This window comes from Pongo pygmaeus, chromosome 16 (genome assembly GCF_028885625.2).
Source record: "Pongo pygmaeus isolate AG05252 chromosome 16, NHGRI_mPonPyg2-v2.0_pri, whole genome shotgun sequence".
Taxonomy (NCBI): Eukaryota; Metazoa; Chordata; class Mammalia; order Primates; family Hominidae; genus Pongo; species Pongo pygmaeus.
The window spans coordinates 68,058,586-68,085,467 of NC_072389.2; the positions used below are offsets into that span (position 1 = coordinate 68,058,586).

At 39.7% G+C, this 26,882-nt stretch overlaps 1 protein-coding gene across 7 annotated transcripts in view; it reads left to right on the forward strand.

The window, feature by feature from the left end:
- TLN2 (talin 2) overlaps window positions 1-26,882 on the forward strand; it is a 449,658-nt gene that overhangs the window by 273,804 nt on the left and 148,972 nt on the right. For all 7 annotated transcript variants that reach the window (XM_054451016.2, XM_054451019.2, XM_063652682.1 and 4 more), the window contains 4 exons: window positions 8,780-8,843; window positions 10,169-10,273; window positions 21,426-21,581; window positions 26,402-26,503. In XM_054451016.2, the coding sequence (XP_054306991.1) occupies window positions 8,780-8,843; window positions 10,169-10,273; window positions 21,426-21,581; window positions 26,402-26,503 (427 nt within the window). The remainder of the gene's footprint in view (window positions 1-8,779; window positions 8,844-10,168; window positions 10,274-21,425; window positions 21,582-26,401; window positions 26,504-26,882) is intronic.

Consider the following 26,882-nt stretch of genomic DNA (forward strand, 5'->3'; position numbering starts at 1 on the left):
TTTTTTTTTTGTTGAGACAAGGTGTCACTCTGTCACCCAGGCTGGAGTGCAGTGGCGCCATCTCAGCCTCCACCTCTCTGGTGCAAGCAGTCCCCTCACCTCAGCCTCTCAAGTAGCTGGGACTTCAGGCATCCACCATCATGCCCAGCTAACTTTTGTATGGGGTCCCAGTTTGATGCCCAAGCTGGTCTCGAACTCCTGGGTTCAAGCGGTCCACCCTCTTCAGCCTCCCAAACTGCTGGGATTACAGGCTTGAGAGAGCACACCCAGCTCGCTTCACATTTTTTTTTAAAAAGATGGTTGCAGTAGTCCGGGCTTGAAGTGATAAAACTTATATTCACCAAAGTTGGATATTTAACACGTGGCAAAGGCAAAAGTAATAGGCACTTGAGGCCAGACAGAAAGATTCCATGACTGTGCGTGTTATGAGAAGAAATGGTCCAAGGGCTGAGTGTGGGCAGGCAGGTCACAGGCTTGGGAAACCTCCCTCATCCTTGACTCTCACAGCCCCGCTTCCTGTTTGGGAATTCCTCGGAAGCATTTTACTGAGAAAACAAAGCAACCCGGGGTATGAATCTTTGTTGAGAAAGAATTCACAGTGGACTTGGAAATTTTCCCCCACAAACTCAAGATAATTCTACTGTCAACAAGAAAAGCTTTTGACCCAGGAGGAGGTCTTAAGCCAGTTTTTCGGTTGGCCTCTGTTCAAACACATATTCCTCCTTTGGAGTTGGTCACCTGTGTGTGCTTTTGTCAGAATAATTTGGCCCTAGATTCTCTGTTTTCAAACTAACCAGAAAGCTGGCATTTCAACCTTTGTTTTCATCAGCTCTCTTACATTATATTCTTCACCACCATCCTCCCACTAAATTAAAAGTAAAGTGAAATAAAAAGCCACTTGCGTACTTCCTCCCTGTGAACTTTTGTCTTGTGTTTCTGACAGCCCGGAGCTCTCCTGTCCTCTCAGTTTTGGGACGTAGTGACCGTTTAATAGTGTCTGTATTGTTTCATCCTAGCTGTCTTCTGAGGTTGGTGCCTATCTCCCTAACTACTTTCAAACCAGGAACCGCTGAGGGTATCCAGCCCTGAGCTGTCTCTGAGTTCCTGGGCGGTGGCATGTCCTTATATTAAAGGACATTTGGATTGGTTCAGAATGACAGAACTGCTGTGTGACCAAGATAGGTCTTCAAATCCAGTTCTTATGTTTCTGCCATGCTGCTGTGGTTTGAATGTGTTCTCTCCAAAATGTGGGTGTTGTCAATGTGATAGTGCTAAGAGGTGGGGCCTCAAGACATGATTAGGTCACGAGGGCTTTCCCCTCATGACTGGGATTAAGGCCCTTAGAAAAGAGGCTTCACGCAGCATTCAGCTAGCTTGTTCTTCTGCTCCTTTGCCTTGTGAGGACACAGCCTTTCTCTCCTCTCCAGAGCATGCCACCCATACCAGACAGCTGAACCTGCCAGTGCCTTGACTTTGGACTTCCCAGCCTCCAGAACTGTGCAGAAATAAATTTTCTGTTCTTTATAATTAAATTATAAATTATAGAATTAAGTATAATTGAATATAATTAAAAGACTGGTCATTACCCAGTCTGTGGTATTCTTTTGCAGCAACACAAACTGACTAACAAGCTGTTTTCTGTTTCCACTTTTTCTTGCCACTCTAAGCGTTTCCCAGCTCACTCAGTGCTTCCCTCCACCTGTGTTATCACCTCACTTAACCAGGACTTCAGAACTTAACTGCTACCACTCAGTTGCAGACATTTTGACCTTTGAGTCTGGATTCAAATCCAAGTGTGTCTGAATCTGTAATTTGAGCTTTCAGCCCACTGTGTCAGTGGTTCTCCAACTTCATCTGATCAGAATTATCTAAAGGGCTTGTTACAAGATGCCAGGCCTCACCCCCAGAGCCTCTTATCCAGCAGGTGTGGGATGAAGCCTGAACACTGGCATTTCTTTTTTTTTTTTTTTTTGAGACAGAGTCTTGCTGTCCCCCAGGCTGGAGTGCAATGGCGTGATCTCGGCTCACTGCAAGCTCCGCCTCCCGGATTCAGGCCATTCTCCTGCCTCAGCCTCCCGAGTAGCTGGGACTACAGGCGCCCGCCACCAAGCCCGGCTAATTTTTTGTATTTTTTAGTAGAGATGGGGTTTCGCCATGTTAGCCAGGATGGTCTTGATCTCCTGACCTCGTGATCCGCCCGCCTCGGCCTCCCAAAGTGCTGGGATTACAGGCGTGAGCCACCGCGCCTGGCGAACACTGGCATTTCTGTCACATTCCCAGGTGCTGCTGATGCTGCTGGTCCTGGGGCCACACTCTGAGAAGCTTATGTGATACCAGATTTGACATGTTGTTGTTAATCATTTGGTGATTCAACATGACAGTTGGAGTCAGGATCCTGGGTGTTCCAGCATCCTTTGGGTGATGCTGTCCCTATTGTATCTCCACCATCTTTCCCCTCTGTTCCTCTACCCTGTGCTGAGTGGACACTCTGCTGCTTTGTTTGTATGTTCATGTGGATTCCCTCCACTCTCACAAATGAGGCGACATCCCTTGTTTTCAATTTGTATGAGCGATAACACTCATAGGTTGTAAGCCTCTGCTTTTCAAGTGATAAAAACCAACTTAGAGACACTGTGACTTCCCTGTGGTCATGCAGTGACTTGATGGCAGCCCTGGGACAGATAAGAGGCAGTTCACATTTCTCCAAATCATTGCTGCCTCCTTGTGTACTTGTAACTTACGGTCAGACTAGGAAACATCTTTGGAACTTCTCTTTTGGAATTACTTGTAGAGGCAGCTTAAATTTTACATAAGAAAATGAGGTTTGATTATGTACACACAATGAAATAATATTTAGCCTTAACAATGGAGATACTGCCATTTGTGACAACATGGATGGACCTAGAGGACATTATTATGTCCTCTGAGTGAAATAAGCTACACAGAGAAGTGAAAATACTGTGTGATCTCACTCATGTGGAACCTTAAAACATAACAAAGAACTCAAATACATAGAAACGGTAGGAAAGTGGTTACTGACGGTGGGGAAATGGGGAGATAGTGGTCAAAGGGTACACAGGCTCAGTTACATAGCATAAATAAGTCTAGAGGCCTAATGTTCCTTATGTACAGTGTGAGGGCTATATTTGGTAGTATTGTATACTGGAAATTTACAAAGAGTAAATTTTAGGTGCTCTTACCACACACATAAAAACTGAGATGATGGTTACATTAATTTGCTTGACTGTAGAAATTCCTTCACTATGTATATTATATAAAAACATTACGTTGTATTCTTTAAATATATACAATAAAATAACAAAATTGCAACTCATCCTTCAAAAAGTAGAAAATGAAGTTTTGGTGACATCTGTATTTGAATTCAGATCCTGCTCCCCTAAACGTGTTAAATTCCCCTTCCCTGATTCCACTGGTTTCTGGGCATTTCTATAAAACTCTGTGGCCACCACCTGGTCTTCATTATCATATTCTGATTATTATTTTATTCCACAGGGTCTGAAATACTGATCACGTGGGATGTTGTTTGCCTACAGGGTAACTTGGAGGGGTCAGGGTGTGTAGTGGCCCAGAGCATGGTCCCTAGTGCCCACGGATGAGACAGCATGTGAGCTGTGACCCTGGGCAACTTAGCATCGCTGAGCCTCACAGTCTGTGTGTAGAATGGGGTCTTTGCTTCCCACGGCTTTTGTCAGTACTCAGTTAATCTGCTAGTGCTTGTAAAGCACCTGAAACAGGGTTTGGCCTTCAGTAGATGGCAGCTGTTTTAATTGTAGAAACTCTCTCTCAACTTGGTTTGGACTATTAGTTGGATAATCCAAAAAGTCATTTAAAATGTAGAATCATAACAGGTGACATGTATCGCTTGAAACCCATTATTCTAACTTTGAACTTACACATTTGTTGCTAGTGTTTTGATGTAGGGCCAAGGTTTTTTCTTGTGTGAATCTCCTGATTGGATTTCTGCAGTGTCTTGCATGAACCATGCATAATGCATCATCTGTGAAGGAATTTAAAGACAACTATGAAGCAATCCGAGGACAGAATATCTTTAGATTTCCATGATTTTTTTCCTTTTCAGTATTTGACAGCTATCTATATGTCATTTAACACATTTTATAACTATTACCCTTAGGAAGAATGCAGTAGCTCAATTTTTATACTGTTTCAGCAGCTCATGGGCTATGTCAGTGTATCATATAATCATGTGCTCTCCAGCCAGCTGCAACAAATTGGAGAACAAATACAGTGGACTTGACCAGAGCAGAAGTCGGGGTTTGTGAGAGAAGAGTCTGTTGGCTGCAAACTTTCAACCTCTCATGGGTCTTACTGAGTCTCTTAGAGATTAGTGTACTAACTTTACTGGAATAGAGGATCTGTTATTATGACTGCATTCAGAAAGGGCCATGCTTAAAAGGCTGGCAGTAGGATTTGGTGGAGAAGTGAGTTCTCAATGCACAGTTTGTAGATGGCTGCCCTTTTAAGGTGAGAACAATTTAAGGAGACAGTGGGAGGGATTTTGCTTGACCAGAACTTGCTTAATTAGGAAAACTTCCAATCAGGTTTGACAATCTGACCCATTTTTTCTCCGACGAGGCTGACAGATTGCACTTGTATACATGTCCCAGATGTTAGGAACCTTCCAGACTCAGGTTTGGTAATCAAAACAACAACTGAGCTGGAACTACTGTGCTGCTGGCTGGCAGGCCTTGATGACATCCTGCCTGCTCCCTCCTGCTTTGTGCTGACATGGCACACACATGGCTGATTTACTGGGGAAAATACATGCCACACACATGCACACACTATTCATATCTTAAAATGGTTTTTAAACTCCCCACAAACCGATTCTTGAGACCTCAGGGATAACACCTCTAGTGCACCTTCTCATGTTGTTTTCAGTAACTCCTGAAGACTGCATAGGAGGCAGATTCAGATGGGCTGGTTTGGCGGAGTCTGAAAGAAGGGAGCTTGCTGCAGTACAGGACTTTCTTGCCAATGATGGTCAGCATATTCTGCCCCTCCTGGTCCCCTGGACACCACCATCTGGTATTCTTCTAGTGACAGCCATTGCTCTGAGAGGGCTTGACATGGAGCCCTTTTTGGGTGCTTTTGTTAACCTTAACCATGTCTCTGTTGCTGATGGAGGAGCCAATGCCTAGAGGCTGGCAGCAATGGTTCTCTCATGATGCCACTTCCTTATTTTAAATGAGCCCCTGGAGAAAGTCTGAAGCAGCTGTGTGTTCAGGTGGACCCACTTTTGTTCTGGGAGGTCAGAGGCTCTTTGCTACTTACTCACAAGTCCTGTGCCTTCAGCTAAGTCTTTACCTCTCTGAAACTCAGCTTCCTCTTTTGTGATGTTGGTGCCGTCCAGCTCTCTCTGAATCTTTCATTTTTGCCCATGAAGTTGCTTAATGATAATTTTAATATCTAAACTGCTGCAGATTAGATATTTCTTAGATCCCTCCTTCTGACGAACTTGGAATCTCTCTTTTTTTCTTACTAGTGAAATCATACAACTTTTCCTTTGTGACTGCCTTCTTTCCCTTGGCACAGTGTTTCCATGTTGTAGCATATTTCAATACTTCCTTTAGATCCAAATGATGTTCCACTGTATGGAGAAACCACATTTTATCCATTAGTTGATGGACTTTTGAGTTATTATCATCTTTTGGTTATCATTAATAATGCTGCTGTGAACGTTTGTGTACAAGTGTTTGTGTGGAAGTGTTCTCATTTTTTTCTGGGTATATGTCAAGGAGAAGAATTGCTGCATAAAATTTAAAGAACTACCAAACTTTTTTACAGCAGCTGTAGTATTGTACATTCCCGCCAGCAGTGTATGAGGGTTCCAGTTTCTCTATGCCTTTGCCAACACTTGCTGTTGTCCATCTTTTTTATTGTAGCCATCCTCGCGGGTATGTATTCGTATCACATTGTGGTTTTTCTTTGCATTTCCCTGGTGGCTAATAATGCTGAACATACTTTCATGTGCCTATTGGCCATTTGTATCTCTTCTTTGGAGAAATGACTGTTCATGTCTTCTACCCGTTTTTAATTGGGTGTTTGTCTTTTCATTGTCAGTTAAAGGTTTTTTATATATTCTGTATATATTGTAATTTCCTCATATATAATTTGCAAATATTTTCCCCCATTCTATGGATTGTATTTTCACTTTCTTGATGGTGGTATCTGCAATTTAAAAGTTTATACTTTTGAAATAGTCCATTTGATTTTTTTTTTCTTTTACTACATGTGCTTTTGGTATTGTATCTAAAAACTCTTTGCCTAAATCAAGGTCGTAAAGATTTACTCCTGTATTTTCTTCTGAGAGTTTTATGGATTTAGCTATTACATTTAGGTCTGTCATAGATTTTGAGTTAATTCTAGTGTATAGTGTGAAGTAGGGGGTCCAATTTCTGTCTTTTGCATGTGAGCATTCTGTTGTCCCAGCACCAGTTATTTAAAAAAGTATTCTTTCCCCACTGAATTGTCTTGGAACCCTTGTTGAAAATCAGTTGACTGTAAAGGTGAGGGTTAATTTCTGGACTCTCAATTCTATTCTATTGACCTATGTATCTGTTCTTACATCATTACTGCACTGTCTTTGTTACTATAGCTTTGTAGTAAATATATTTCTTGTATCTCTTTTAATTTATTATTATGTCCTCCTTTTCACCACTACTACCAAACTATTTATTTTTGAAGAAACTAAGTTATTTTTATAGAATTTCTTGTGTTTGGGTTTGGCTAATTGTATCCTGATGGTATCATTGAACATGTTCCCCTATTCTTCTTTTTGTAAACTGTTATTTAGATCTAGGGGCTCAATTAAATTTAGTTTCAATTATGTATTTACTTATTCTTTATTGCCAAGAATACTTCCTAGGTGGTGCTGTATACTTCCTTTTGTATCAGTTGGGAGGCATATATTATCTGGTTATCCTGCTTTGATTAATAGTAAAATTGATCATTGGGTTTAGATGTTATCAAATCCATCAATCTGTTAAAAAGTTCCTGATCAACTTGTTTTTTTTTGTCTTATAGTCATTGAAATTTGCTTTGATCTATCAGTTATTTCAGTAAGAGTTGTATAATGATGATTTTGGACTTCTTTTATTTTTTCTACATTTGTTAGCTGTGATTCTTGCCCTCATCAACATTTAGAAACATCAGAATAAATACTTGTTTCTTTCTCCTCATTTACAGTTTTCAGTATGAGTTGGGACCTTAGCAGTTTCTTAAGGTGACCAATGATTTTTTTAAAAAATCTTTGTAGGTATGAAATATCTGTGCTTTAACTTACTGCGATCATCTTTTTTCTGATGCTCAGATTGCCCCATCACATGGTATTAATTATCTAATGTCTGGGATTTGCTTAGGAATAATCCAGGGGAGGTCAGTGGGATGGGGAAATAGATGAGTCATGATTGGCCATGATTTGATAACTGTCAAGGCTGGATGGATGGGTTTATTATTTTGTTCTCTCTTTTTCAATATAAAGTTTTAAATCATCCAATTTTTGGCTAATGGGAATTCGTTGATACTGGCTCCAGTATTATCTTGGTAGCTTCTTTGATTCAATGCAAGAAGTCCCAGGAACATTTTATACATTTCCTGCATCAGACCAAGAATCAGTGATTTATCTGAGACTCGCTGGTTCCTTTTAGTGGAAATGGTATTTAGAAGACCACCTGGCCTGGGCACCGGGATCGGGGGGGTGGGGGGTTGCTACCAGGTTGTGCTTGCTCTGGGCCTTTAAAGTGGATGTAGCTACAAAATATTTTTCAGGAAAAGAAAAATGAATCAGGTACTCAGGCCAGTATTTCTAGTTCAAATAAAAGATGCAGAATGTTTAGCCAAGTCTTCTTGCATTTTGTTTATTTTTATCTATTTTATGCTGAAAAGCTTGGTTCCTAACAACAACCATAATTATTCATTTACTTTATCCTAATTATATATAACATCCTACTTATATATAATGTAATATCCTAATTTAATTGTGTGTGTGTGTGTGTGTGTGTGTGCGTGTCTGTGTATAGACAGGAGGGAAAGTGGATGTTAATTTTAAATGCTAATATTTTTACTAACAAGTCTACTATGGCTTATTTTGTCCATAATATCTTACAAGGGATATACAGTCAAAAGACTGTTTTGTAAAGTTACTTGACATAATTATTCTTCCTGTAGTTATGCTGTCAACTTGATAGATGGTTTTAGTTTCCTTTAGATTTTTAGATGTTGCTTTTTTTTTTTTTTTTTTTGCAATTTCATGTGGTTCTAAATTGAAAACTATAATAAAAGAAATAGGCAAGTTTAGTTTCCATCCTTGTTCCCTTCTCCTTGTTTTTCCCCTCTTCCATGGAGAACCATTTTTATTAGTACTAGGTTTATCTTTGTATTATTTTTTAAAAAATATGTAGACAATAAAAAATAATGTTTTTAAAATAAATATTTCCTTCATTTCTTACAAAAGGTAGCATACTATATACTCTTGTGCTCTTTTTTTTTTTCCACTTTACAATACATCCTGGAAATTCTTTTTTCTTTAAATATGTTAGTTTGACCTTTTCTATCATACTAGTTTTATGTCCGTGCCCTTATTCGAGTGCATCGTAGGATATAGCAGTCTGTTATTAATTACTTTATAAAATATTGGGAGACTTAGTGAGTTAACTGTGAGTTTTATTAAATGTCTTTGCTTTGCTTCTCATCATAGAACATGATAAATGCCTTTCCTTTTTAAATGTCTCTCTCTTAGTCTGAAGGAATTCCTGCCCAAAGAATATATCAAGCAGAGAGGAGCTGAAAAGAGGATCTTTCAGGTATTGGAAATGTACAGAACTTTATTATTCTCCTCACTCCCCATCCTCATTTATTAGTGTGAGGGGGCCTCTGCGCATGATAGTTTTATACCTCGTGCCTGTACTCTTATATAATAAATGATTAGTGACTCAAGAGTAAAGAAGCTGACAGTCCTACTTTGGGCAGATTTATTATCTTAATCCATATTTTCTTGCTAAAGGTTACCTAGCCCTTCTGAGAAAAATGTGCATACATTTAATTTCAAAGGCATTATCTTGGTAACATTGAAACAAGGTGATAGACCGTTAACATGCACTGAGGAAGGATCTACAAGTAGCCTCTTTGTCCTGAGATTTGTTTTTTGAAACTGGAATTTGGAAATTAGTGCCTTTTAAAAATCCAGAATCATTCTAAAAGTCAGAGACTTGTCCAGTCTACGCAACCAGTAAGAAAAGCCTTAACACAAACTTTGCCATGAAACACTCTAAGGAATCCAAGATACCAAAGTCTGCTTTGATCCCGAAATGTAAATATAAATTAAAATACAAATTTCATGCGTATAAAACATACTTTTCTCCAGTATTGTTTCTGAGTACTGTCGTGTACAGGTGTGTATTTACCCTATTCTTTGGAAAATGATATATTTTTTTTTTGAGACAGAGCCAAGATGGAGTGCAATGGGGCGATCTCAGCTCACTGCAACCTCCACATCTCCCCCGGCCCTGTTCAAGTGATTCTCGTGCCTCAGCCTACCAAGTAGCTGGGATGACAGGCATGTGCCACCACACCCGGCTAATTTTTGTTTTTTCAGTAGAGAGGGGGTTTCACCATGTTGGCCAGGCTGGTCTCAAACACCTAATCTCAAATGATCTACCCACCTTGGCCTCCCAAACTGTTGACATTATAGGCATGAGCCACCACACCCAGCCAATACATTGTGGATGGATGTTAGAATGACACCTCTCCTGATAAGAACATCTTTCGTGGTATCATTTAAAGTCTTGGCTCTCAACCATTTGGGACATGGAGTCCTTTGACAATGTGATTACAGTTATGGACCCTGTTCCCACCACACTGCATGTGTGCATGAATTGTCACATTTAGTTGTGAAGTAATGTAGGCTGTTTGGGCTCAAACTCTGGTTTGAAATCCCTGTGTTAGAACTTCCTGCGTGCTCTGATCCTTGGTCAGCAGTTGCCTGTGTCATGGAGGGGTCTCAGACACAACCATCACTTAATGATCATTCCTAGCCACTTATCTCCACCACATACAGTAACTACCTCTCTCCAAGTCCACCTGCTGGCAGAGATGCAATAACTGGTTCCGGCTACTGTCACTTTTGCAGGAGCACAAGAACTGCGGAGAGATGAGTGAGATAGAAGCCAAGGTCAAGTACGTGAAACTCGCACGGTCCCTCCGCACATACGGCGTGTCCTTCTTCCTGGTGAAGGTGAGTTGGGCAGGACGGGGAGAGTGTTCACCTCGGCCACTTCTTTTTTCTTCGGTTCAAGCATTTGCTGTTAAGCCTGGTTTGTCCTGCTCACCCCCCTAGCATTTGCGGGTGGAACATCTGGCTAGTGCTGACCTGCGTTTAGCTGCAGCACAGGCATGAGGGGTATGACCTGCGGGCTGGTGAGTGAACCCTGCTGTCCAGGAGCCCCTGGGCAGCTGGGCTTTGGCTCAGATCACTGTCAAAGCTATAAAGTCCCTGAAGGAGTGAGTTCACTTTTACTTGTTATTCCTTCTCCTGACAATGTTTCATTTATGACTGTCAAGAGTCCTGTGGACTAAGTGAAGGCTCTTTACCACTGCAGACCAAATCGAATTCATGTGGTAAATGCGATGCTTAATTTGTATACTTTAAGACAGGACTTGGGATTTTACGGCCTTCAGATCTGTGTTCATGGGAATTGTCTGTTTTCCTACTAGGGGAAAAGAGGCATGTCTTTGAAATTGCACCTGTGAGCAAGTCCAGGTTGGCCCTTGATGGGTGTCATCTTCACTTGACTGACAAATCCTCTGGTTATCTTTGTTACCCCTTTGCTTTTCCTAACCTCAGGAAAATGATACTCTGTTTAGTTGTCTAACTATTAGGTTTCACAGATTTCTACTTGTTTTGCTTTGACCCCTTTGGCCTCTTGCCTGGGGCCCTGGAGAAAGCTCTAACTTATAGTCAGTCTTCTTGTGTTGCTTTCAGCAAATGGGAGCAAACCAGCCCTGTTGCGGCTGCATCCAGGGACTGAAGTAGGAAGGACAAAACTGACCAGACTAAGAAGGTGTCTTTCCCCACAGCCAAAGAGATCTGCAAAAGAAGAAGTTACATTGTCCTCTAAGATGTTTTTCTTGACTCCACTCTTCATTGGAGCAAGCTGCCTCATTTGGAGAGAGGAGATACCAAGAAGTTATGCATCAGAAAGCCATATGCTGCATGCTGATTAGTTATTAATACATCAGCCAAACTAGCTCTCAGTTTTACACCCAAAATCGCTGGGGCCTTTGCAATGAAGAAAGTATATGTCAGTCACCTTATTTTTAAGAAAAATAATTGAGAGGTCGAATCTTTTACATGTAGTGGCAGTTTTAAAAGATCAGTGAGTATTTAAATGGCACTGATGCCATCTAGGTAACAATGACTCCACTTATCAATATTAATAATAACAGCAATAATGTTTAGTAAACAGCCATCCATCAAGCTTATCTCATTCAAACCTATCAACAACCCAAGGGCAAAACTACTACTACTATCTTCTTTTGTTTTTTGGAGACAGAATCTCGCTCTGTCGCACAGGCCGGAATGCAATGGCGCAGTCTTGGCTCACTGAAACCTCTGCCTCCTGGGTTCAAGCCATTCTCCTGCCTCAGCCTCCCAAGTAGCTGGGACTACAGGCGCATGCTGCCACACCCGGCTAATTTTTTGTATTTTAGTAGAGACAGGGTTTCACCGTGTTGCCCAGGCTAGTCTTGAACTCCTGAGCTCAGGCAATCCGCCCACCTTGGCCTCCCAAAGTGCTAGTATTACAGGCGTGAGCCACCGCACCCAATCTTCTTGTATAAGTGAGAACACAGAGCCCCAGCTAGATCCCGTGATTCAGTTGGGGCCATAAGGCTAGTAACTGAAGAAGCCAGGACTTGAATTTCAGGTCTCCCTGATTCACAGATGGTGTTCCCAACCTCTAGCTGTACTGCCTTAGCTGGAGTGACCCCATTTGAGAGGTAGTCACCTGCTTCCACCTTTCTAGCTTCCCATCTGTACCCTGAACACATGGGGAGATCTGCTCATTTTAGAAGGCGTGCTTTTCATTCATTATTGTGAAGGGCAACCAGTAGTAGATGAGCTCCATTGCTTTGCAGGGACAAAGATTAAACAAATTTTCATCATGTCCACTGATAATGGCATCAATTTCTATTTATTTTCTTGAGTTTCCCTGTAGTTCTTTCAGTATTAAATTCATCTCTTACATTCACATCGTCTTCCATTAATACCATCAGACTTCACACACAGTCAGTTTCAGTGATGTGCTAAAAAACTGTTGTGCCTCTTGCATGTAGGTCAGTAAATTTAGGATGATAAAGAACATACAGAAATCTGTAATTAGGAAGAGAAGTTGAACACCAAATTGTAGAAAAAATAAATTTGTTCTCCAGTGACAATTTGGAACCTAAGAAAAATCAGTCCATGGTCACTAGGATAATTTGAGAGAGAGCAAAGATCTTCTCGTTATAGCAGGGTCTTGCAGGTTTGATCAAACCAAATCTCCTTTTACACAATTATTTAAGGCAAAACAAGAACATGATAGACTTTTTTTTCCCTTTCTTCCTTCCTCCTTCCTTCTCTCTCTTTATTTTTTTAAAAATTACATCTCTTTGAAAAGAAGAAAGGATTAAGAAAGTAGGCAGCACTTGCAAGTTTTTTTTTTTTTTGAGATGGACTTTCACCCAGGCTAGAGTGCAATGGCACGATCTTGGCTCAACACAACCTCCGCCTCCTGTGTTCAAGCGATTCTCCTGCCTTAGCTTCCCGAGTAGCTAGGGTTACAGGCATGCACCACCATGCCCAGCTAATTCTGTATTTTTAGTAAAGATGGGGTTTCTCCATGTTGGTCAGGCTGGTCTCAAGCTCCCTACCTCAGGTCATCCTCCTGCCTTGGCCTCCCAAAGTGCTGGGATTACAGGCATGAGCCACCACGCCTGGCCAAGCACTTGCAACTTCTATATACATATTAAATATTCAAATTTTTATTAATTGTATTTTTGTTGCTTTCTACAATGTTAATAGCACATTGCTCACTTCAGTGTTTTGCTCAGTGGGCCCATTAGTATGACATTTTATTTTATAATTGTTTTTAATATAATTTATGTGACCATAGTTTGCCTTATTTTAAAAGTGGTATAGCCAAAAAATTCAGGAATGAGTCAAGATTAAGAATTAATGAACCTGAATCAGATCAAGACTTTAAATAAGATGATATCATATGACTATTTTATATAAAGCCACTAAGGTGTTTGATAAAACTGAACATCTTCTTATTAAAAATTCTTTAAAATGCTGGAATATAAGTGTACTTGCTCACCATGATAGAGGTTCATGAGTATCAAACCTCTCATTAGTATCATACTTAATAGAAATGCTAGAGAGAAATCTGTAAGAGGCTGGGCATGGTGGCTCACGCCTGTAATCCCAGCACTTTGAGAGGCCAGGGCAGGCAGATCACTTGAGGTCAGGAGTTCGAGACCAGCCTGGCCAACATGGCGAAACCCCATCTTTACTAAAAATACAAAAGTTAGCTAGATGTGGTGGTGCACATCTGTAATCTCAGCTACTTGGGTGGCTGAGGCAGGAGAATCGTTTGAACCTGGGAGGCAGAGGTTGCAGTTAGCCAAAATTGCACCACTGCACTCCCACCTGGGCGATAGAGCAAGACTCTGCCTCAAAATAAATAAATAAATAAATAAATAAATAAATAAATAAATGTGTAAGAATTGAAATCAGAATAAATGTGCCCAGCATCTCATTACCCTCTAACATTATTTTGGAAGTTCTGGGAAATACAGTAAGACACAAAAATGAGGGGAAAATCATTGCTTTAGCAAATGAAGGAACAAAATTACTATGACTTGTAGCTATGATTATTTATCCTATAACAAGATATACCAAGTCATTTTATTTTTACTTTTTACTTGGAAATTATTATAGATTCACAAGAAGCTGTAAAACTAACTCAGAATCAAAAAGTCCGATAATAACAAGTGTTGCTGAGGATATGGAAACATTGGAACCCCCATAACCTGCTGGTGAGAATGTAGAATGATACTGTCACTTTGGAAAACAGTCTGTCAGTTCCTCAGTTGATAAAACATAGAAATACCGTATGATCCAGCAATCCCACTTCCATGAATATATACCAAAGAAAATTGAAAGTGTATATCCACATAAAAACTTACACATATGTGTTCACAGCAGTGTTAGCCAAAAGTAAGAAACAACACAACGCATCAACTGATGAATGGGTAGACAATTTATGGTGTATCTATACAATGCAATATCATTCAGCCATAAAAAGGAATGAAGTACCGATATATGCTACAACATGGATAAACTTTGTAAATGTTATGCTAAATGAAAGAAGCCAGTCACAAAAGACCACATACTATATGATTCCCTTTATGTGAAGTGCCCAGAAGAGGCAAATCTATAGAGACAGAAAGAAGGTTAGTGGTTGCTTAAGAGTTTGGTGTGGGAGATAGGGGAATGATGGCTAAAGGGTTCAGGGTTCTTTTTGAAGTGTTAAAAATATTCTAAAACTGACTATGGTTTTAAAAATAACAGTAATACAGAAAGGTCATATGTGCCCTTCATCAAGTTTCCTCCAATGCTAACAATGGTACAGTAACACAGCCTGGAGGATGACCTTGGTACAATCCACAGACTTTATTCAGAGTTCACCAGCATTACATGTACTTGTGTGTGTTTAGTTCCATGCAATTTTATCATATTTATAGATTTGCGTAACCCCCACCATAATCAAGTTACTCCAGCACCATTTGTTGAAAGTGCTATTCTTCCTCCATTGAGTTACTTTTGCATCATTTTCAAAATCTAGTTCAGCACATCTATATGGGTCTATTTCTGGGTTCTCTATTTTGTTCTTGTTCAAATATGTATCCCTGTGCTAATCACACTGTCGTGATCAACTTTAGCTATAAAGTAAGCCCTAACATCAGATAAATTCCCTTGACTTTTTTCTTCTTTTTAAAAATCATTTTAGCCGTTTTAGGTTTTTTCCTTTTCATATATACTTTAAAACAAACTTATCTATGTCTACCAAAAGGCTTGCTGTGATTTTGATAGTAATTGCATTAAATTTATAGATCAATTTGGAGGTAATTGACATTTTTACTCTGTTAAGTCTTTTAACCCATAAACATGATATAGAGAGCTTCCTTGATTGCTTTCAACATTTTGTAATTTTCAGCTTATCGATCCTGTACATGTTTTAACAATATGTACACAATCATTTTAATTTTCAGGTTTATTGTTAAATTGATTAAATTGGCCAAGGAAATTGATAAGACATATGTCAACCATATGAAATAAGCCCTTAGAGTATGTATGTAAAAATTAGCAAAACCATTTAGAGTATATGATAGAGATCACATGCAGAATAGCACCAAAAAAAAAAAACAAAATTGTATACCTAAGGGATACTTTTTTTTTTTTCAATAGCTTTTGGGGTATAAGAGGTTTTCTTGTTACATGGGTGAATTATATAGCAGTGAATTATAAAATTTTAGTGCTCCTGTCATCCAAGTAGTGTACATTATACCTAATGTATAGTTTTTTATCTGTAGCCCCACTCCCACCCTTTCCCTTCTGAGTCTCTAAAGTTCATTATACCCCTGTTTGCGTTTGTGTCCTCATAGCTTAACTCCCATTTATAGGTGAGAGCATTTGGTTTTTGGTTTTCCACTCCTGTGTTATTCACTTAGAATAATGGCGTCCAGCTCCATCCAAGTTGTTGCAAAGGACATTATTTTGTTCTTTTTCATGGCTGAGTAGTATTCCATGGTGTATATATGCCACATTTTCTCTATCCACTCATTCATTAGTTGATGGTCACTTAGGTTGGGTCCACATCTGTGCAGTTGTCAATTGTGCTGCTATAAACGTACGTGTGTGAGTGTGTTTTTCATATAATGTCTTCTTTTCCTTTGGGTAGATACCCAGTAGTGGGATTGCTGGATCAAATGGTAGATCTACTTTTAGCTTTTAAGGAATCTCTATACTGTTTTCCATAGAGGTTGTACTAATTGGGACAATAAATTTTTTAAAGACATCAGTAACAGATTTCTCAAGCCCTAAACTGAACATTGCATTAAATTGTGAAGGAATTATGCTAATGAAAGCATAATTTAGGAAGTAAATTAAAAGTTAGTAATCCACCTTCCCATTCACTACTTTTATAGGATTCTGTTAGAAACTCTAAATAAGTAAATGAAATTATAATTAATAATGATATTGAACACACCTACTCAAACCACATAGCCTTGAGATCAGTCACAGATATTTTGAAAGGACTGGTTTCATGTGTTTAGAGCTGCTTACATCATATTTTCTTTTATGTCTATGAACATTTTGTCCTAATAATCAGTATTAAATTTTATGTCATTGTAATAGAGCGTGCTTGCATGTTGGAGTTGGGAAGATTGGCCTAGAATCCAGGATGGTAATTTACACCTGTGTGAGAAATAGTAGAAACTTATATGACATTAGTGAAAGTACCTAAACTCTCTAAATCTCAGTTTCTTCATCTGAAAAATAGGAATAATTCCTTAAAGAGCTCTAATGATGAGTAAGTGAGCTAATGTATGTAAACAAGTGTGGTGACTGGAAAGTAAGGATATTTGATTAATTTAATTTTATTTATTAATTTTTTAGAGACAAGATCTCACTCTTTCACCCAGTCTGGAATGTAGTGGTGTGATCATGGCTCACTGCAGCCTCCTGACTAACTGAGACTGCAGGCACGTGCCACCACGCCCAGCTAACTTATTTTTATTTTTTCTTAGAGACGGGTCTCCTTATGTTGCCTAGGCTGGTCTTGAGCTCCTGGCTTCAAGTGATCCTCCCACCTCAGTTTCCCAAAGTGTTGGGATTGCAGGCATGAGCCACTGTATCTGGCCTGATAAATTTTAGATTATCCCAGTCACTGAACTCTTCCCACATTTCCCAAATCCCTGGCCCTAGGGGCAGATAGTAAACATTTCAGGCTTTGCCAGTCATGCTACTCAACTTTGCCCCTGTAGTATGAAAGCAGCCATAGGCAAAATGTAAATGAATGGCATGGTTATGTTTCTACAAAGCTTTATTTTTGGACTCTGAAATTTGAATTTTATATAATTTTTCTCGCATAAAATATTCCTCTTGATTTTCGTTTTTAATTTAAAAATGGAAAATTCATTCTTAGCTCTTGGTCCATAAAAAATAAGCTGGATTTAGCATTGGCCATAGTTTACCCACCTCCATACAGAGCATGTCTGCGAGCCATGTAATGAATTCATATGGAATAGCATTAGGCAGCAGTATTCTCAGTGGCTAGGAAATGTGCTTTGGAAAAGAAGGACTTCAGTTTGGATCCTGGCTTTGCCACTTAGTAGTTTGACCTTGGATAAGTTACCTTACCTTCCATCTCTAAGCTTCAGTTTGTTCACCTATAAAATTGTGACTTTTTATGAGGTTTAAATAAGTTAATACAGAAAAAGGGACTGCCTCATATAAATCTCCATAAATGGGAGCTGTAAATGTCTACATTCTTCCTTCTTTCGTTGGCTTCTTTTGCATTTCATCATGATCTGCTACACCAAATCCCCACAAGCAACAGTAAGGCACTTCCCGTGACCAGCATAAAATCTTGTTTTATTCCAGAAAATCACGTGTAACCCTTCTCAGTTCTCAATTTGCCTTTGAAAATTTTTTGCAGACTTAGCCAGAGCCTTGAGGTGTTAGATTACCTGGAGAACAGACCCTCTTCTCCCCTAAACGGTAAAAACACCAGAGAGGGCATTCGGAGCATCTCAGAATCCCAAGTTTAGTCAAAATGGATTGCCAGTCACTTGCAGGGAGACAAATGGCTAATAAACAGGGTCTTCAGGTTTGCTCTTGGGCAGCCTTTTTTTCCCATGCCCCTAAAAGAAAGAAATATACTGAAGACAGAGCAAAACACGCAAACCAGCCCTTTGGCCAAGCCAACCTAGAACTCTAGTGAGCTCAGCTGGATCATGGGGAGGACCCTTTGGGCTTGGGCCATATTGAAGTGAGGGGCCAGGAGCCAGAAGCTCAGTCCAGTTGCATTCCTCCATCCAGTTCTGGATCTCAGATGTGAGGCAGAGGTGATGTCAGAATCAGGCAATCTCTACACCTGTGAGAAGAGCCTGCAGACAGCAGGCTTGATCACAGCTGGCTGCCAAGGCTAAACCCGTAGTAGCAGCTGAAATATGTTTGAAAGAGGAGGGCTTGGGTTTATTAACGAATCTTGCCTGTCATTGGTAGAATGCCTGCATTCTCCTGCCTCTTGAGTTATACAAGCTGTAGACATTTTCAAAACAAAAACAATCTAATCAGGACTACCTTGAGAGAGAAGCTTCTAGATGGCTGTCAAAAATCACAGCTACAACTCTTTGTGTGTGTTGGTATATGAGATAGATGGGTCTTCACTGGTGCCTGCTTTAGCCTGCTTTGTCTACTGGAGATAAAAGGAAGCTGGTCTGTGTAGTTGAAGGTCGGAAAGGAGTGGTTCGGGGGTACTGAGACTTGAGGCGTAGGAAGGAAAGAGGGAGCTTTATTATCCTGTGGCCCTCCCCTCACATCCCTGTCACTGAGGCTCTAAGGCAGGTCTCTGCACCAGGGAAGACCTTGCATCACGATCACAGATCTCAGCCATTTGCTACTTTACCTTTCTCCAGCTGCTCTGCATTTTGGGTGTAGGTGCTGACGTAATTTTATCCCTTGATGGTGGTCTCTGCTGCCAGTTCCAGTGTTTTTTGAGTTCCCTCAGCCGCTTTTCCTCAGTTGTGACCTGCCGATAGAACGTCCACTGTAAGTTGTTTGTTCACTGTGGCTTCCTCTCCCAATCTGGAATGATCTTGACAAGAATTAGGGCAATCCGTCACGATTCTGTGTTCCCGCACCCCAGAATCCCTCACTGGGGAACAGTGCAGATGGGAAAGAATGAAGGAAGCAGCTGCAAACCATATTTTATCTCCAGTCCCCTTCCTGGGTCCCAGAAGCTGGGTTTGTGCCAACCCTGTGTGACTAAATTAGCTGCCTAGAGCCTCTCAACCTAAAACTCTGTGTGGCTCCTGAAGCCAAAGTAGATTAACTGACATTGTCTGCCTTGCACTGATCTCACCCCTTGTGGAACTGTCTTCTCTTTGAAAAAAATCTGACCCTTGTCAGTGTTTTTTAAGACTTGAGGTTCAGGGAGGAATATTCCCCTCCTCAGACACCCAGGTAGATTCCTCATACCATGGTGTCCTCCGTGAGGAAGCTGGGGGTGTGCGGTGACTGTCACCATCTGAGGGTTACCAGATGCCCATGGTGAGGGCAGTTGGGGGTGGGTGGGATTTGGCCTTTTCTCTTTTTGCTTCCACCAGAAGACAGTAAACTGCAGTAGACAGTCAGCTTTTGAAGTCAGAGATATTTTTGAGCTACTCAAATCTATGTTCAAATTATGGCTTTACCACTCACCACTGTTGGCTTTGATCTCTTCACTTGCAAAGTGAAAAATGATGATACCAGTGTTTTGGAGAGGCTCTGAAGATTAACAGATGGTGCTTATTAAGTATCTAGTATGCTCCAGCTCTGTTTTAAGTGCCATTACCCTGTGTTGGGTGTGTGTAGACACATCCACAAATGCATAGATACTTTGTGTGAATGTATATATCTGTGCCTCTGAGAATAGCAGTTTTAGGTGTTGTTGCTAGGTTTCGGCAAATATGACTTGAAAAGGTTTTCCTGACAACCCTAAAAATACACAATAGTGAAATTTTGGAAATAAGGAAAAGCATGAAAAAATAATACAAAACATATGAGATGTTCAGTGCCATTTTTTTCATGTAATGGACATATGCCTATTTTTAAATTTTTATTTCCCCTAAGATTAGGCCCTATATTCTGGTTTTTAATAATATATTATGAATAATTTACTTCCATAAAACCAATTGTTTTTCTACAATATGATTTTTAATAATGTAGGGTAATCTGTTATCTGGATATATCATAATTTATGTATCAAGTCCTGTGTTATTGAAAACTTGGATTGTTTCATCTACAGCCATACCACCCTGAATGGGCCCAATGTTGTCTGAAAATTGGGTGGTTTCTAGCTTTTCACTATGATGTACTGTGGTTGAGCTTCATGTGGCATAATCTTTACACACATTTATAACTTTTTTTTTTAAACTAAATTCCTCAAAGCTAGCTGTGTCAAAAGTAAGGACTTTTTAAGGGTTTGGACAGATAGTGACACATTTTCTCACATGAAGGCTTTGCCATCTTAAGCTTTCATCACTAGTGACCCCCTTCACATCTTCCTCAAATCTGAGTATTAATTTTCATAAGAAACCTCAGCTATTTTAAGTGAAAACTTATTTGCTTATTTATTTTAAAAACATTTTCTGTTCATATTCTTCAGCAGTTATTTTGTTGATTTATGAACACATCACATAGACAGTATATGAAATCTGTTGCCATTACATTCATTGTAAATATTTATTGCCCAGTCTTTTTCATTTTTTATGAGGTTTCTTTAGCTTCTGCTGTCCTCCCCCCGATCTATCAAAAGTATGTATATTTTGAGTTAAGCGTATTAATCGTTTCCTTTATGGCTTCTTATGTTGGTGTTTTTCTTAGGAAATCATTTCTCACCCAAGGATCACAAAAATACCCACTTGGATGTTCTTCCTAAATTATTAATCTGTCTTTAATTTGTTTTGGTATGAGTGTGAGCTTGGGTTCCATTATTTTAATAGACATTACTATATCTTAAAATATTATTAAAACTAATTATAAAATAAGTTTTAGGAATCAGTAGATATACAAAATTCCAAAACAAAGAATCCAAACAAATATATTTCAGAGATTTAAAAAAAGGGTAGGAAGCTGTGTCTCCTCATAATGAGAAGATTCTACTTTGACGGAGTTTTAGTTAAGTTAATTTTAAATCTCAGATTAACCCTCATTTGTTACTCACTGAGTTGGCCACTGGGAGTGATAGTACCTGGAATTCACCTTTGCTTCTTTTTCTCTGGATGTCTTTTCGGTTCTATCCCATCTTTCTGGCATAGTCTGTTTTTGGAGCAAGCTGCCCTCCTGAACAGGGCGCATGCTTCTGTGGCTCTTTCCAGTCTTCTCATGTCTTTGTTTGGGTTCCCATGCCTTTAGTTTAATGAGTTATTCACCTAGCCTCAAAATCCTGGTTTCCCTATAGCCCTACCTGTTTTGAAACACAGTGTATGCAGGTGAAAGGTTGAAAAATCACTGATTCCCCGGCAAAGTCAGATGTATTCAGAAGAAGAGCACTGACTCTTGGTGTCTCCTGTTTCAGGAAAAGATGAAAGGCAAGAACAAGCTGGTGCCGCGCCTGCTGGGGATCACCAAAGACTCAGTGATGCGCGTGGATGAGAAGACCAAGGAAGTGCTGCAGGAGTGGCCCCTCACCACCGTCAAGCGCTGGGCAGCCTCACCCAAGAGCTTCACACTGGTAGGGACTGGCAGAGGGCAAGGAAAGCGCTAGTATGGCCTTGGGTGATATTGTGGGGACAGGAGAAACACCAGATTCTTGCCCATTGGGTTTCTCTGGCCTGGGAGAGCCGGCGTGGAGTGAGGAAGATGGTGCAAGCCCATGGGCAGGGAAGGGGATGGGTCCAGAAGTAAAAGAGAGGTCAGCAAGCCTGGGTTTCTTCAGGCACTGCTGCTTCTCTGCACTCTACATAAGTCAGCCTCTAGTTCATTATCTAGAAAAAGCCACTCACCCAGATGATTCTCAGTTCCATGTTCCTGATGACATCCCTAGCATATACTGAAAGGAAACTTTCCAGTGCTCTGAGACACAAAGGCCCCCTCTCTGTTTTAGATGGTCCTAAGCATTGTGATTATCTTGGCTGAGGAATGTTTTCCCAGCCTGCCTAGAAAGAGAGCATACTACACTGTGGAAATAACGTGGACTTTAGGATAGTATTATTATAGAAATCCAGTTTGTCATTTCCCAGCTGTGTGACCTTGTTCAAGTTACCTTTCCTCTGTGAGCCTTAATTTCTTCAGCTATAAAATGGTGATAGTCATACCTACAGAGCTGCTAGGATTGAATAAGATGAAGATAAGATGCTTAGTATAAAATTTATGGAAAGTAGTGAGAATATGTTTGTTTCAGGTCTTCAGACCTCTGAATTCTTCTTCCTGATTTCAACATTTGTTGTTAGCAGAGTATAACTCTATGCCTTAACTATAGCCACATTTACATGTGAAACACAATAGAGCGGGTAGTTGGTAGGGCAAGTTGTGCAATAAGAAAAATCAGAAAGTGCTAGAATTTGTCAATTTCTTAAGACTCTTGAAGTCTAGTGAATGCTTGAAATATCACCTCTTATCTATGCAAGATATCATAATAGGACATCAAAAAAAAAACTGTAAAGAAGGGGCCATGGAAGGAGTCATTAGTTATCTAATTTGACTGTGGATTGTAGGTTCCTGCCAGTTAGAAGGAATCATCAGATAACATACCTTCTTTCCTCCTGTAGCTGTAACAGCTGTGCCTGTGTGGCCCTCAAAAGATGAATGTTCATACTTAGCTGTGTCCTCATCTTCCATTGCAGAAAGTCATGGATGATTTCTAAATTAGAAAAATCAAGAAATCAATATAAACATATTATTTAGAAATACTAGAAGAAACTGCTAAAAGAGTTGAAAGTGGTTACCTTTGGAGAGGTATGTGGTAGAAAGTGAAGATGGGAATGGGTAGGACAGGGAACAATTGTGTTTTGTTTTACATCTTGTAATACTATTGGTCTTTTTAGACTAGGTCCAAGTATTTATTGAAAACAAAAATTTATTTAAAAAATAAATAGTTATGATAACCTCATTAACTACCTCAGGCAAAAGAGAGAATATCAGTATTTTGATTAAAGCCTAACGTCGCATTAAAGCTCATTATATGTAGTGATTTTTTCCTTCCTACTTCTAGCCTTTATTTAATTTCCAAGTGTTTGGAGGTTTTCCTGCTGTCTTTCTACTGTTGATTTTTTAGTTTGATTCCATTATGGTCAGAGAACATACTCTGGATGATTTCAGTCCTTTTGAAATTTTAAGGTTTGTTTTTATATCCCAGGATATCATTTTTGGTGAGTGTTCTATGAGTATTCAAAAAGAACGTATATTCTGCTGTTATCATGTAAAGTGGGCTCTATAAATACCAATTAGATCCCTCTTAGTTGATGGTGATGTTCCAGTCTTTTGAATGAATATCTTTGTTAATTTTCTGCCTGGCAGTTTTCTCAGTTGCCGAGAGTGAGGTTCTTAATAATTATGGATTTTTCTACTTTTTCTTTCAGCTCTCAGTTTTTGTTTCATGTAATTTGAAGCTTTGTTGTTTGATGCCTGTACATTTAAGATTCCTATATCTTAACAGAGAAGTTGTTTTTTCATTATGTAATGTTATTTTCTGTTAGTAATTTTTGTTTTTCTCTGAAGTCTACTGTATCTAATGTTGACATAGCCACCAATGCTTTTTATAAAACTAATGTGGGCATGATACATCTTTTTCCATCCTTTTATTTTCAACTTGCATATACTGTTATATTTGAAATGAATTTCTTGTAGAGAGCATAATTAGTTGGGTTTAATCCATTCTATCTCAGTTTTAATTGGTATATTTACACTGTATTTAAGCTAATTATTGATATGTTAGGGCCCAAGTCTATCATTTTGTAGTTTTTCTGTTTGTCCGCTTTATTTCTCTCTCTCTCTTTTTTTTTTTTTTTTTTTTTTTTTTGCCTTTTCTGTGGGTTACTTGGACACTTTTTAGAGTTTGTTTGCTTTGTGTGTTACGTTTTGAGCATCTCACTTTGTGTAGTGTTCTTAGTGGTTATTCTGGATATTACCATGTACATATGAAATTAAACACAGCCTACTGGTACTGGCTTTTCCCCCTTAAGTGAAGTATAGAAACCTTACTTCCATTTAGGTCTTTTTACCTACCCATTCCCCACACTTTCTGAGTATAATTATTTAAATATTTTTTCAGTATACACGTAAGATGGTTATTTTGTCTGTAATCACATAAGATGGTGTTATAGCTTCTGCTTTGAACACAAAATGTGATGAAAGAAACTCATGAGGTGAAGAACAGTCTATCACATTTCCCTTTATTTTTATCTACCCCATTGTTCTTGCCTTTCTGAAGTTCCCAGCCTTCTTCTGTTATCATTTTGTGTTTGGAGAGCTTCCTTTAGCTATTTGTTAAGGGTACATCTGCTAGCAACAAATTGACTTAGTGTTTTCTTCCTCTGAGAGTGTTATTATCTCCCCTTCATTCATGAAGGATAATTTTGCCAGGTACAGCATTTGGGATTGACAGTTCCTTTCTTTTAGTATCTGAAAAGTGTCATGCCACTTCTTTCTTACCTCCATGGTTTCTAATGATAAATTTGCTGTCATTCAAGTTGGTGTCAATTTGTAGGTAATATGTCATTTTTCTGTGGCTGTTTTTAAGATATTTTTATCTCTAGTTTTCACAATTCTTGGTATGGGCTTCTTAAAATTTCTTCTATTTGGAGTTCACTCAGCTTCTTTAATTTGTGGGTTTAAGTCTTCACTAATTTGGGGAAGTTTTCAGTCATTATTTCTTCAGCTACTCTATTTTTATCCAACACTGTCCTCTCCTGTTACTCTGATGATAGTAATGTTAGATCTTTTGTTACTGTCCTGTAGATCCCTGAAGCTCTGTTTTTTAGTTTCTTTTCTCTATATTGTTCAGATTGACTAAATTCTGTTGATCTGTTTTCAGGTTTACTGATTTTATTTTTTATTACCTCCACACTACTATTTAGTCTATCCTGTGAGTTTTAAAATTTTGGTTATTGCCTTTTCAGTTCTATAATTTCCATTTGGTTTTTTTTATGACTTCTGTCTCTTTGTTGGAACTTTTTATTCTTTAAAATTTGCTGCAAGAGAATTTGCAGTTTATTGGTGAAGCATTTTTATGATGGTTGCTTTAAAATCCTTATAATTCCAATATCTGATTTATTTCAGTATTGGCATGAGTTGATTATCTATCATTCATATTGTGGGTGTCCTGGCTCTCGATATGAATATTTATTTTTTTAAGACATCCTAGACATCTTGGTTATTAGGAGACCTTTTTTTTTTTTTTTTTTTTTTTTTTTTTTGAGACAATCTCTCACTTTGTTGCCCAAGCTGGAGTGTAGTGATGATCATACCTCACCTCCTGGGCTCAAGCGATCCTCCTCCCTCAGCCTCTTGAGGAGCTGGAACTGCAGGCTCATGCCACTACGCCTGGCTAATTAAAAAAAAAAAATTTTATAGAGGTGAAGTCTCACCATGTTGCCCAGGCTGGTCTTGAACTCCTGGGCACAAGTGATCCTCTCACCTCAACCTCCCAAAGTGGTGGGATCACAGGTATGAGCACTGTGCCCAGCCTTTTAGGAGACTTTTGATCTTACTGAAATATTCTGTTTTAGCAGGTGGCCACTTTGTTCAAGTTTAGTGTGTAGTGTTCTGGCCTACTTTTCTGGGCTTAAGTTGCAATGACAGTTTTATTCTCTGAGCCCTTTCAGTGCTATTCTGGACTGATTTTTTCTTTTGACACTAAGGTTCCTGCTCAAACCCTGTTGGTTCTGTCGATGAAGGCAGAAGGCACTTCGCTGGGCTACCTGCTATTGCTGGGTGACCTTTGTTGCAGGAAGCAGAAGGCAATGGGCCTGAGTCTCTTTAAGCCACTGGCTGGAGGGCAGGGAGACACAGGGCTTTACTATGGCTGCTGCAGCAAAAGGATTAGACCATCCACCTGCCTGAGTTGTGGAATAGGGCCTGGGAGGGTCTGAGGTTTCACTGCTCTGCAGCTTCCGGTGAATGTCAGCCCAGGTTGTTGAGCTGGAGTTGGAGCTCCTGACTACTACCCCAGATTAGTCTCTCTTGGGCTCCCCTTCTCCTGGTTCTTTGACTAAAAGCATGCTTTTCAGGAACTGCCTATTGGAGGTTCCAATGTTCAGGCCTCTACAACTCTTAGTCTTGGGGGTATATGGGATAGGAAAGAAACCCAAGAACTCAACCACATTGTGGTTTTGCAAGTTCTGAGGCCCCCAGCCAGTCCATCTTCTCTGTTTTCAGAGCTCTTTTACCATTGTTGAATATTGTTGAATAAATTTTAGGATATTCATTTGTATTTAGAGAGGAAGAGCAGGGAAAATGAAGTCTATGTCATATTGTTCTAGAGCTGGACCTCCTAGCCTTTAAAATGCTGATATATCTGATTTAGCTGTATTTCCTGCAATACTGTCTTTTCAGGATTTTGGGGAGTATCAGGAAAGCTACTATTCAGTACAAACCACCGAGGGAGAGCAGATATCCCAGCTGATTGCAGGCTACATTGACATCATCCTGAAAAAGGTATTTTGCATTGATGCAAATTGGAAAAGCAAGACCGCTTTATTAAAAGGCTCGGTTTCGGTGATGTGGCTACCTTGAAATAAAAAGCCCTTTTAAAAAATACTTGAGGCCAGGCACGGTGGCTCACACCTGTAATCCCAACACTTCGGGAGGCCGAGGCAGGCAGATCACCTGAGGTCAGGTGTTAGAGACCAGTCTGGCCAACATGGCCAAACCCGCCTCTACTAAAAATACAAAAAAATTAGATGGATATGGTGGCAGGCACCTGTAGTCCGAGTTACTCAGGAGGTGGAAGCAGGAGAATCGCTTGAACCCGTGAGGTGGAGGTTGCAGTGAGCTGAGATCACACCACTGTACTCCAGTCTGGGTGACAGAGCGA